General features: G+C 41.6%; 1 protein-coding gene across 1 annotated transcript in view; it reads left to right on the plus strand.

Moving 5' to 3' along the window:
- Positions 1–12,882, plus strand: part of NELL1 (neural EGFL like 1) — a 999,502-nt gene that overhangs the window by 265,201 nt on the left and 721,419 nt on the right. Inside the window, exon 10 of the mRNA XM_068977360.1 lies at positions 5,424–5,523. Within this exon, the coding sequence (XP_068833461.1) occupies positions 5,424–5,523 (100 nt within the window). The remainder of the gene's footprint in view (positions 1–5,423; positions 5,524–12,882) is intronic.

Raw genomic sequence — 12,882 nt, forward strand, 5'->3', positions numbered from 1 at the left:
AGGGATTGCATTGAATCTATAGATTGCTTTGGGTAGTATACTCATTTTCACTATATTGATTCTTCCAATCCTTGAACACAGTATATTTCTCCATCTATTAGTGTCCTCTTTGATTTCTTTCACCAGTGTTTTATTGTTTTCTATATATAGGTCTTTTGTTTCTTTAGGTAGATATATTCCTAAGTATTTTATTATTTCGTTGTAATGGTGAATGGAATTGTTTCCTTAATTTCTCTTTCTATTTTCTCATTATTAGTGTATAGGAATGCCCATCCACACTTTCTTTGCTGCTTCTGGGAATGGCAGAGATTCTGTGGGTCGAGGCAGTCTGGTGGGTATGCAGCTGTGGTCCTTCTGTGACAGTGGGCTCCTTGTGGGGGCTCCTTAGTCTGCAGCAGAGGCAAGGGCAGTGTGACAGTGAGGGCTCCGTGGTGTCTCAGTCAACCATGGAAGCTTCCAGATCTAGGAATGGGTGGGTTGTCCCCGACCTGGGGCTGACACATTACCGTATGGGGTGTTGAGTGGATTAAATGAGATAAAGCATGTGAAGAACTTGGCTGGCACAAAGTAAGCCCTCAACACATGTGAGCTCTTCTTATTCTACATGACCGTACATGTCCTTCCTGACTAGAAGACATATGTCACATTCTCTGTAGATTGCCTCACGTTGAGGGGAGAGAAGATGATGTAGATTATGAAACCCTTAACATTTTTCTTACCCCTCAAGGGAAGCTGGGAATGACTAGAGCAATTTTACCCACTGAGCTGATGATCCCAGTATCCAGCCTGTAGCTGTCACTCGCAGCCAGCAGCCCCTTTCACATATTACGCAGAAGTAGCGGTGATCTTGACAAAGGTCATAACTGTGATTCAGTCTCTGTTATCATCAGAGAGACTCAGGGCAGACACTATTGGAGATCTTTCGAAGAGACAGGTGTGGATTTAAATGCTAGTGTACTGGATAGGCACTTACCATTGTTATTGGCACACTGTAGGTATTCATCCTCTATTTAAAAGCCGTGGATTTCTTCATTTATTGTCTTTCTATCATTATCTACTAAATAATTATGGACAAAGAGAAGCATCACTGACAATAACACATAACATCTCCTGAGTACTTAGTATTTTCTAAACACCGTATACAACCTTTGAAACTTTATTTAATAAAACCTCATAATACCCCTGTGGGGTGGGTAGCATTGTCGTTCCCACTTTACAGATGAGGAAATTGAGGCACATGGGAGCAAAGTCCCATAGCTAGTAAAGGAACCAGCTGGTTTCTCAACCTGTGTGGTCTGAATCTCCAGCCTCATCTCTTAGCCTCTCTACTGCTAGTCCTGATGGTTAGATTTACTTGGAAGTAATTCTCATTTTTGAATTGTAAAAAAGTAGATTTAGAAAGATTGAATGATCACTTTTCAGTCTATTTGAGAATACCAGATTGGTCAGGCTATGGCTCATTGATTCCCTTGATAAAGGGTAGCATTTATAAAAGGCCAGAGAAGAGCTTTGGGACACATTTAATGGATGTTGTCAGCAGGGAGAGAGGGTGATGGGTCTAAGAGGGGAGCGCCTCCGGTCTCTCTCGGGTAGCCTTTTGCAAGATTTAAGCCCTAATGCCCTAAGGTACCTGTTATATGTGATGAATTAACTTCTTTCCTAGACATCTAAAATGGTACTGTGTCACTGCTATCCTTGGGAGAATTGAGCAAATAATTACTCAAATAATTTCTTGTGTTCTGTGGCTTAAATGGAGATCCCTAGTTGACAAAAGGCTGCCTGGCAGTCCATGCATTTCATTTTCCTGGGATCATTTCAAAGCTTCAGCACTACCAGTTAGATAAGAAACTAAGTTTTGCTTTAAAGATTTTCACCAAGTGATTTCAGAAATTAACATACTGTTTGTTTGTTTTCCCCTGTTGTTGTTTTTTAAATCAAGGTGAATAAACTCTCCTAGCAATCTCGGTCAGTTATGTGCAGTTTTGCTGCCTTGAAGCACTTTTTAGGCTAGTAACAGTTTTTTTTCCTTTACTTAAAGATGTGAGTTCTGTATGTTATTAGAAATTCAAGTTTAAGCATAGTTATTAGTAAAGAGCTTGAAAGTGTTTATATTTGATCAGTGACATGGTGACAGTCACTCTAAATGAGAAAGAATGGATGAATTATATTTCCCCACCAATGCTGAGTTGCAAAGGTCATAAAATAACCTACCACAATCAAGATGATTTATTTATTAATCAGATGCTTATGAGTATGAAAATAAAGGTGTGTACCAAATTGTGTGGCTGAACTAAATGGATTTGGTGGCACTTATGTTACTAGAGTCACAGTGCATATTATTTTCAAATTCAAGCAAAGGGTTTTTATCTCTATTTGAATGTTTGGAACTATGATCTTACTCATTAAATACACTGAAGGTTGATTGGAATTGTTGATTGATTTAATCAGCAGTCAAAGCAACTTTTTATACATAAAAAAGAACCTTTTATGAGTGATTATTTTTAAAAAGCCTTCTGTAGCAGTTTTAATATTGCTTTTTAAAATAAAAGCAAATATATACTCAAGATATAAAATTTGGAATCTAGAGGAAGGAAGTATAAGAAAGTAAAAGAAAATCACTCCAAAATCTCACCACCTAGAGATAATCTATTTTAACAATTTAATTTTTTGACAGCGAGAGTGAAATTTATCTTATCGTCTTAGTTTAGATTAAGCCAGAAGCAGACCCTGAGCTCAGGATTAAGTACAAGAGATTTATTAAGGCAGTGCTCCTAGGAGGAAGCAGTAAGGGTGTGGGGGATTCAGGCTAGGGCAGGCAGGAAACTCATCAAAGGTGCAATTTTAGGTGAAAGGTTAGAGGTACCCTGATTCTGGTGGGGCTCTGGAGTGTAAATGTTACCCCAGCCATTGTCTCCCTTTGAGGTAAAGAACCTCCAGTGGCTTTGGGCTGTGGGGGCTGAGGATGTGGAACTTGTACGTAACTTCTGGTTCCCTGCAAAGAGGCTCCAGAGCCCTCAGGGACTCTCTGAGGGTTGAGAGATGAGCCAAGGTGAGGGATGGGCACAGTGAACTGATTAAACGGATCTAGCAGAGTTTGCCATTCTTGTTTGTGCAAGGAGGCAGTGCATCCATGCTCAGTTGCTAAGTCATGTCCGACTCTTTGTGACCCCATGGACTTTAGCCCACCAGGCTCCTCTGTCCATGGGATTTCCCAGGCAAGAATACTGGAGTGGGTTGCCATTCCTTCCGCCAGGGAGTCTTCCTGACCCAGGGATCAAACCTAGTCTCCTACATTGGCAGGTGTGTTTTTACCATTGAGCCACCAGGGAAGAGTAGATAATGAATAAATATATTAATATTGAGGGATAGAAGTAGAGGCAACAATGGTACATAATTAAGCATTGTCTTTTCCCTTCCATTCAACTCAGTGCTGCTGATAGCAAAGTTATTAACATGTTGGCTTGTAACAATTGATTTGATTCCCTGTTGTAGAAACTGAGGTACAGCTCACAGACAAACTGCCCTTAGACTGGTGCTAGCTGTTGAGGCCAGGGTGTGATCCAGTGTGGCCTGGGTTGAGGGGTGAGAATGGAATAGAGCTGAAATGGGGACTGTGGGTGAATAGCAGGATAGATTCTCAGAATCTTAGGGCCAATTTTAAGATGGGAGAAAAACATGAGATCTAGATGCCCTGGGACAGATCAAGAAATGAAAAGGGAAAGGGAACAAAGGACACCAGAAAGAGTCATAGAGGTTGGACTGGCTGGGCTGAAATTTATGGGAAAGGAGAGGAAACCATGGTGCCAGTAATCCATATGATCAGTACTTGGGAATTATATTTGACATTTAAAGTTATGTTTATGTCCATATTTTAGAATTGATGGGCCTGCTAGAATGGGTGTTCCTGCCAAACCAGGGAATTCTGGGGCCACTGGAATGACAGTCATCTCTTGGAGACAGAAAACTCAGAATCTCCCGCATTCTTTCTGGTTGCTCAGCACCATCTTATTCTTCCCATCTGTGTTGAGAATTACCCTTTCAGCCTTAAATGAGACCCACCCTCCTTGAGCTGCTTCTTGGTTGACTTACCCATCCTTTTAAGAATGGGAGAACAAGAAATAACTGAACATTTTAGATGAAATAAGGGACTCTCAAATCCTGCCTTTTAGAGTAATTATTGAAGTAATTTTAAATATTCAGTGTGAAACTAAATATAGATGCCAGTGATGTCAACAAAGAGGACCTTTGTTGAAATAGGGTCACAAGATGCACTTGCCAAATATTTTAAAAAAAATTTTGTAAGTGGTTTTATGTATTTCTAGGGAGAATCTAGTGTTCATCTAACTGACCCACTTTCAGTTCAATACCTGTATACTTTGGTTCTTGTCTGTTTCTTCTGCTGGGAAACTGTCTTCTTTCTTATTCCATTATTTACTTCCTTCAAATGTGGCATCTTCTTCATAATTTCTTCCCACTTTGGTAGAATTAATTATTCTCCTATGATGTATTTGTTGTTCCTGTTCAGTCACTAAGTTGTGTCTGACTTTTGCTACCCCATGGACTGTAGCACACCAGGCTCCTCTGTCCCTCACTATCTCCTGGAGTTTGCTTAAATTCATGTCCATTGAGTCGGTGATGCTATCTAACCATCTCATCTTCTGTTGCCCCCTTCTCCTTTTGCCTTCCATCTTTCCTAGCATCAGGGTCTTTTCCAATAAGTCAATTCTTTGTATTGGGTGGCCAAAGTATTGGAGCTTCAGTTACAGTCCTTGCAATGAATATTCATGGTTGATTCCGTTTAATATTGAGTAAATGATACACTGCCATACCTTGATTAGAGCACTTTTTTTTTAGGACTTACTGTATTTTATTATGGTTTCTAGTTTGTTTTTATCAAGGGCAAAGATGATGTCTTCTTTATCTTTGGGTTCACAGTGCTTGTGATCCAGTGCAGTCTTGAAACTGTCTCATAAAAGCTCATGAGAGCTCCCAACTTTGTAATCAGTGATGTAGTGTTAGTGGTTCACAATGTCAGGGTGTTTATATGACAGAAATCAGCCAATGCAACTTTAGGGTTCCCCCATCTAACAGTCAACTGTTGAAAATTTATCAGCTCTTCATTGTCAGTGACATTCTGCTACACAGAAGATACTCAACAACCATTTGTTAAAATGAAAAAGAAAAAAAAACACACCTTATTTGTTGAAATTGAGGCTATTTTGATATAGAATGGGAAAGTTGCCTTCTCTTCCAGGAGTCTTATCAATTTAATTTGTGACTTTGCATTATGGTAGAATTCCTGCGAGTACTGTTAATTATTGTAGGTTGTTATCACCACAGGCTTTTAACAATGAGTGTTATATGTTTGGATCATCAACTCAAAATATGAACATTTTTTTGTTTCCTGATTATTTGGCTTGCAGGGTGGAGTTTTAGTAAAAATTACCGAAGCATGCCCTCTTTTGAACTGCTCAGAAAAGGATCACATTCTCCCAGAGAATCAGTGCTGCAGTGTCTGCAGAGGTAAGAGGGCTTGGCAGTGGGGCTTTGGGTGGAGGTGGGTTTGGGGGGAAGTTTTAATGAATAGTGTGATTATAATAATAACATGGGTCCAAAACTCTGCTACTCAAAAATGTATTTATCCTATTTATTGCCCTTGGTTATAGTCTTATCAGTTGAAAAAGGAGGATATAATCTATGTGCTTCATAGGATGGTTGTGGGGATTAACTAGGATAATGCATAAGCAGCTAGCATTATGACTAACACATGATAAATATTCAATAAATGATGGTTCCTATAATAATGATAACATTTCCTGTAATAATGGCTATTATTATATTAATAACTATTATCATTATTATTACATTTTCCCTCATGAGTGGATTTGGAAAGCATTCTTTTCAGCTTTTTCCACTGGCCAATTCCCTTTTCTGCCAGAGGATGACATATGCTGAATCCTTACACATAGATTTATATACAGTTTTACTTCCTGCAAGGAAAATAGGCTTCAACTAGGTAACACTTAAAGTGAAGTGAAGTTGCTCAGTCGTGTCCGACTCTTTGCAACCCCATGGACAATAGCCTACCAGGCTCTGCCGTCCATGGGATTTTCCAGGCAAGAATACTGGGGTGGGCTGCCATTTCCTTCTCCAGGGGATCTTCCCAACCCAGGGATCGAACCCGGGTCTCCTGCATTGCAGACAGACGCTTTACCGTCTGAGCCACCAGGGAAGGCACTTACCTGGTAATTAATTCTTGAGCAGAAATGGTTTTCTTTCCTCTTGCTGGAATTCTTCTGTTTTCCAGATTTATTCTTATTTCTTCAAATCCTCTGAATCAAATATTACTTCCTCTCTGAAACGTCTCGCCCAGGAAGAATTAAATAGATCAGTAGAATCTAAAATGTATTCAAATTTTACAAAACAAGTCCAGTTAAACTATTTTGAACTTTTACCCACCACAAAGTCTTTTCCACATTCTCACATATCCAGTGAGTTACAGTCTTTTTGATTTACCTCAGAAGTATCTAGAGTTAAGAACCCAGGAGCTTAGCATTTTAGTTCAGGTTATATCATATCTTACTTTTTTACATCTTTTCTCTAGCATAAGCCTTGACAGATCATTTCTGCAAAGGGCCACAGCTTTTGGTGGGGTCAGAAGGTTTCCATTGCAACCGCTCATCCCTGCTGTCGTATTGCCAAAGCAGATAGGCAATGTGCATGCTCAGGTGCTTCATTTGTGTCCAACTCTTTGCAACTCCATGAACCGTAGCTCACCAAGCTCCTTGTCCATGGGATTCTCCAGGCAAGAATACTGGAGTGGGTTGCCATGCTCTCTTCTAGGGGATCTTCCTGACCCAGGGGTTTAACCCGTGACTCCTGCTTCGCAGGTAGATTCTTTACCGCTGAGCCACCAGAGAAGCCTAGGCAATAGGTAAATACACAGTTTAGTGGTTGTGTTTCATTAAGTTTCTATTTTGAGAAACAGGTGGCAGCTCGTCATTTGCTGACCCCTCGTCTAGTTCCTTCTGATATACAGAAGTATCTGTTTGATCATGGCAGGTTTTCAGCTGAGGCTGGGATTTCTCTTTGTGGTCAGTCATAAGAGAGTTATCTTATGGTAAAATTTCCAGAAAAACTTAATACATGGACAGCCGCAACTGGCTGTTAGACTTCGTAGTGTGCCATCAGAGGATCTCCTCTGATTTATCTGCTTTCTTGCCTACAGGTGTATTTGCAGCTGAGATGCTTTAGAAAGACTAAAGATTGACTGGATATTGCAGAGGGATACATTGATTGGTAACTGATTGGGTTGTTAGGTAGCTCTTACAATTTAATGCAGAATCCATCACTTGCTATTTGTTGAGGTGCCAGGTGGGACTCAGTTTATGTAAATCCTTCTCTGATTTATGGTTTCATTAGAACAGGCTCATTGATTATCCCACAGAAAGTCAAGAAGATTTTCATTGCTCTGACCTAATTTACAATAGAACGAGTGCCGCTGCTTCTGCTCACACTTCTCAGAAAAGCAAATACTTTGTTTTTGAACCAATGAAGATGCTGAGAGAGATGATATCTCATTGAAAAGTTGACTCATTCAAGGCTCCCGTTGTTAGCGACTCAATGGCTTTTTCCCAAAGCTGACTCAGCTTTGAGGGAAAGTGGGAGGCAGGAGTAGGGCTTCCTAGATGAGATCATAGCCAGAGCCACTTTGTACAATTAAGGATTTTCTTCTTTCTCCCACCTGCTTCCTTCTCAGCCAGAATACTATCGGCTCCTTTATTTGGCAGCTGATCATGTTTTTTTGGCGGTGTCTGCGTCTGCAAGTGAGGGAGTTATTTATGTCTCTTGACAAGTCTGTGTTTTAAAGGAACCAGAGCACTTCTTCAGAAAAGATAGGGTGGGCAGGCCTTTTTTCTGGGGAGCAGGTTGAGTGAAATCATTTGAGCATATGGATTCTCTTAGGATTCTTCTACTTATGCCAATCTCGGAATTCAGACCCTGGAATAAGAAAAGCATTATTTTTGACTGAAGCCCTTTTCAGCACCATTTACTGTCATTACCCCCTTTCCCATCGACCCATTTACAAGAGAGGAACCCAGAACATTTCATCCACTTGTCCACATACTTAGGCTTGTTCTGCACATTAGACAGTCAGAAAATGATATTTGGGCAGTGGGGTGTTCTTTTTCATAAAAATATAAAATTTATATGATGAACAAAAATTCATCCAGATGAGCTCAAGAGTCCTTGAATCTTACTCTGTCTCTTAATTTCTATTTCCCAAGAGCATCCTTGGAAATAGACTAAGGGTCTCTCAAAATACTCTGGGAAATATTTTTCCCCTTTGACTTCTGCTTGTCTTTTACCTTTTCCTCTGTGTTCTTGTTTCTGTGTGGAGTCTTGGAAGATAAATGGCTTGGCGGGGGGTGGCTGGACAATTTTGATTCAGACAAGACGAGGAAAGCCTGGTGGGCCTCTTCGAAGGCATGTTATTCAGTTCTCGTCTCCCCCTCCTCCTTGCCCCTCTCAAAAGCAGAAAGTAATGAAAAGGTGAGAAACACTCAATTTCTATGTAAAGTCATTTCTATCCTGCATATGGAAGGGCTGTTCCATTTCCTTTGTGGATTGAAAGAGTCTTTTGATTGGCAGGTAGCAAGCAAGCAGAGAGCTGGGACTCCCATGACCTGAAATTGGTATTTAAGGGTTGAGCACATTGGTGTGGTGTGATTTCAGCTGTGTGGTTTCTGCTATCCTGATGGTATTGATTACAGACACAGACGTGGCTATGCCCTCTTTCAAAACCTGCACTGAAGGCCCTTCAATTAACATATTTATCATCTCTCTCTGTCTTAGTAGGAATGTCAGGTCATTAGTCTGAGGGAAATCACCGCTCAGTAACATTCCTCAGAAGTCTGAGTCAAAACCTTTCTCATGCCTGCTTGGGGATTGAAGTTCTCCAAGGTTTATTTTCATTAGGCTTGGACTGAAATTTGAGAAGGCAGAGAGGGTGCTTTTCCTTTCTGACCTTCCCCCTCTGCCCTCCTGCCCGCAGCCTCAGTTGGCTGATTAAATCAAATCCATAAAGCTCTCCAACTTTTAAAAAATAATGCTTGTTTTAATGACCACGTTTTATGAATTGTTTCTGTAATTGTAGGAGAAAAGGGAGGGATGAAGATATGTCCATACCATTTAGAATAATCCTGTCATTTTCATGCCAATGACATTGAATGAAATTATTTTTAGTATCAATGTCAACTTTAAAAAATGTACAACATAAATGTTTCAATTTAAGTTTTATTTGGGGCAAAGTGAGGACTGCAGTCCAGAGTACAGCATCTCAGATAGCTCTGAGAAACTGTTCCAAAGAGGCAGGGTGGATAGGTCACTATGTATGTGATTTTGGTGAAGGGGGAGTAAAACACATCTGTTTTCCCAGAAGGTTCTGCTAGCCTCATGAAGCTGTTTGCTAGTCATGAGAAACAGTTGTCACCACGAAGGATTTTAGTGCTTTTCTAGATATGAGGAGATATGAGAATTGGGCTCATTAATCGACTCCTGAAAGTATCTAATGATCTGAAGACCTATCCCGTCAGTTCTTCCCAGGCCACAGAGTGCCTGATTTCTACTCTCCACCCTGAACTCCTTTCAGAGGGGGTTGAAGGTCAGCAGCAGCAGGAGTGCACAATTTAGTTCTTGTAGAAGTGGATGGCAAGTGCCAGTTTGTAGTTGACACCAGCTGAAGACTTTGTTTCATCTGTGGAACAGTGTTAAGACTCATTCGGTGGACTTATAACTTGGTTCCTCAACACATAACTTGTTGGCTTGATTATGAAGCTTTTTTTCTTTAACTGAGTCATTTCTATTTTTTTGTATAACAGTGTAATGATACAGCTCTCCCCATTCCCTCACTTCTGTTCAAGGAGACTATAGTTTCGTATGGAGTTTTTCTCTTTGGGGAAATCAGAGCTAAGACCTTCCAGTTAAGAATAACAGTTTCTGGCTGATTTACATTGTTCATTGTATCAGCTGAACTGATATCTGGACTCGTTGCATGGACACCTTACTCTTCAAACCTTGCCGCTGCTGCTGCTAAGTCGCTTCAGTCGTGGCCGACTCTGTGCGACCCCATAGACGGCAGCCCACCAGGCTCCACCATCCCTGGGATTCTCCAGGCAAGAGCACTGGAGTGGGTTGCCATTTCCTTCTCCAGTGCGTGAAAGTGAAGTCGCTCAGTCGTGTCTGACTCTTAGCGACCCCATGGACTGCAGTGCACCAGGCTCCTCCATCCATGGGATTTTCCAGGCAAGAGTACTTGAGTGAGGTGCCATTGCCTTCAAACCTTGGGTCATGACAAATGCTGTAAATAATTTTTCTACCCTTTAAAGAAAAATTGAAGTAGTCAGCTGACATGTAGTTAAATCCACAGGGCTTCTGGTATAGTCAGAAGGCTTTCAGGGACAGAACTGCAGGACAAGTAGGGAGACGCACACAAAAAATCAAGGTAATGGATGTTGGCAGGGGGAAGTCACTTTGCAATTGCTGGGATCCAAGGTCTTAGTCACCAGCAGCACCACCAAGAACAGCCCCAATCACTGCTGTAGTTTCTCTCTGATGCCTCTGGCCAGTTTGTGCCAGTAGCATAAAATTTGTTATCCTCATCATTACCAAAAAGGCAATGGCACCCCACTCCAGTACTCTTGCCTGGCAAATCCCATGGATGGAGGAGCCTGGTAGGCTGCAGTCCATGGGGTCGCAAAGAGTCGGACATGACTGAAGTGACTTAGCAGCAGCAGCAGCAGCATCATTACCTTGCGGTAATGGCTATAGCAGGAGTCCATCTACCTAAGTGTAAGGCCACGAGGGTGGAGAAGGGGGAGTGTGTACTGTAATAACATCTGTGCTTCTGCCTGGGAAGAAGTAATAAAAGCATGGATGTAGCCCCAGCAGAAAGATTGCTCGTGAATTGCTGGTGTTCTCACTTAACGGGGGAAAAAAATGCCAACTTGACCATATAGTCTCAGGATCGCTCCAGGAAAACACAACAATCATTTGGCCCACCCCAGAATTCTTGACACACTCCTCAGGGTTTTATTCCTTTCATAATCAGCTCTAATTGTACCTTGAATGTTGCCAATGACTCTGGAGGGTTTTGCTGCATGTTGAAGATTTTCAGTGTTGGAGAAAAAGTTCTTTTCGCATCTGTTCCCAACGTGTTTATCTGTAATTTTAATTCATGCTCACTTGCCTTGTCATCTGGCTTGGGCTGAAATTAGTTGAGATTATTTGTACTATTTAAGGCTTTATGCCCTTCAATTAAACCCTCCCAAAGAGTCTTGGCGGTGCATGATTTTCTTTTTGTCTAGTCTTTGTCTTCATCTTAGGTGAATTTGTAATTGAAATGGGTTTTAGAGGGTTTCAGTGTAATGGAGATAGAAAGAGACTTGGAAAAGAGGCACTTAATGAGAAGGTAAGCTAGTGCCTAGATAGAGGAGCAGGCAGTTTGTAGATGGGCCAGGTGCTCTGCCTACTGATAGAAAAATCGCTGCAGCCATGGGCCGTGGTGGGCACTGGAAAGCCAGGTCTGTATTTTCAACTACTGAGGCTGGGAATACAGGGCATTTGGAGGAGAGAGTCTCGGGGAGCCCATGAATTCTGTTCTCTTAAAAGTGCTGCAGTGGATCCAGGCCCAAGGAGTCTGGGGAAGGAGGCACATTACCCCAGAGAGAAGGCTTGAAATTAAGGCCAAGCTGCCTTGGACTGGAAGACCCTTAAGTGTGACTACTGTCAAAAACCATGAGCTTTCTAAGAACCTTTGAGAATTCAGAGAGCTCTGTCTCTAGCAGATCACAACCTCTGCCATGATGTCACAACCCTCTGTTCATAGAAGCTGAAGGGGTGTCCTCACTCCTGCAGTGCCCAGGCTTCTGTGGCACGTATGTTGGTTGTGAAGTTCACTAGGGCATCTGGTTCTCATAAAGAACCTTTGGGCCTTAGACCTCCTCTAGGGCCAGTCCATGGGAGGAGCTCTTTCCATACCAACTAGGTACATTGGAATATATTGTACTCAGTGTACCTTTGCTGTCTGTGACTTTCAGGGTTGGGCAAGCAGCAGTGCTGTGAGGGGTATTGGCTTTCTAGGATGTGAGTTAGGGTGGGGAAATCTGGGGTGCGTTTTCAGATCATCCATCATTTCAAAGGTAACCTGGTTGCCTTCTTGCAGATACATTAGGGGCATGTGATTGAGAGCAAGCGGTGATGCTCTATGTGGAATCAGACTTTATATTAGAGAAACTAAATCCTGCTCTTGAGTAGTGACCCATTCAATCCTTGCTGTGGAAGAAATCACAGTAGTAAATCATACAGATGCTTATCCATCATTGGCCCTAGATAAAGCAGAAAGAGTGGAAGGTTTGCTGTGATTTGAAAAGTTACAGAGTGGGATCTGGAGAATGGCAATGTGGGGCCTTCACTATGATGGGCAGGGATTTTATATGCAGTTAAGCCAATGGATTTAAAGAAACCAAAGAGGTTTTTTTTTTTTTTTTTAAATAAGTGTTATTGGTCTTTCACTGATAATAGAACTCTATATTCAGAGCCATGAAGGGGAGTCCAAATTGTAGATGGCTCCCAATGAAAGGAGAAAATATGACCTCAACATTTATGCTTCTTCAGTTTCTTTGAGCATGTTGTAGACACATGCTACTTCCTGTGTTTGGAAATCCTGTGCCTTGTCCAGCCAACCTCACTCATCCCTCAAATCTCCTTTCGATACCTTGCCTTAGGGCCCCTCTGTGTGATAACTTTTTGGAAGCACCTTGCTCCTCTCCATCACAACATCTCCCGTAACCCAATACTCAACAATAGCCATCTTGACTAGAG

The sequence above is a fragment of the Capricornis sumatraensis genome, chromosome 8 (assembly GCF_032405125.1).
Source record: "Capricornis sumatraensis isolate serow.1 chromosome 8, serow.2, whole genome shotgun sequence".
Taxonomy (NCBI): domain Eukaryota; kingdom Metazoa; phylum Chordata; class Mammalia; order Artiodactyla; family Bovidae; genus Capricornis; species Capricornis sumatraensis.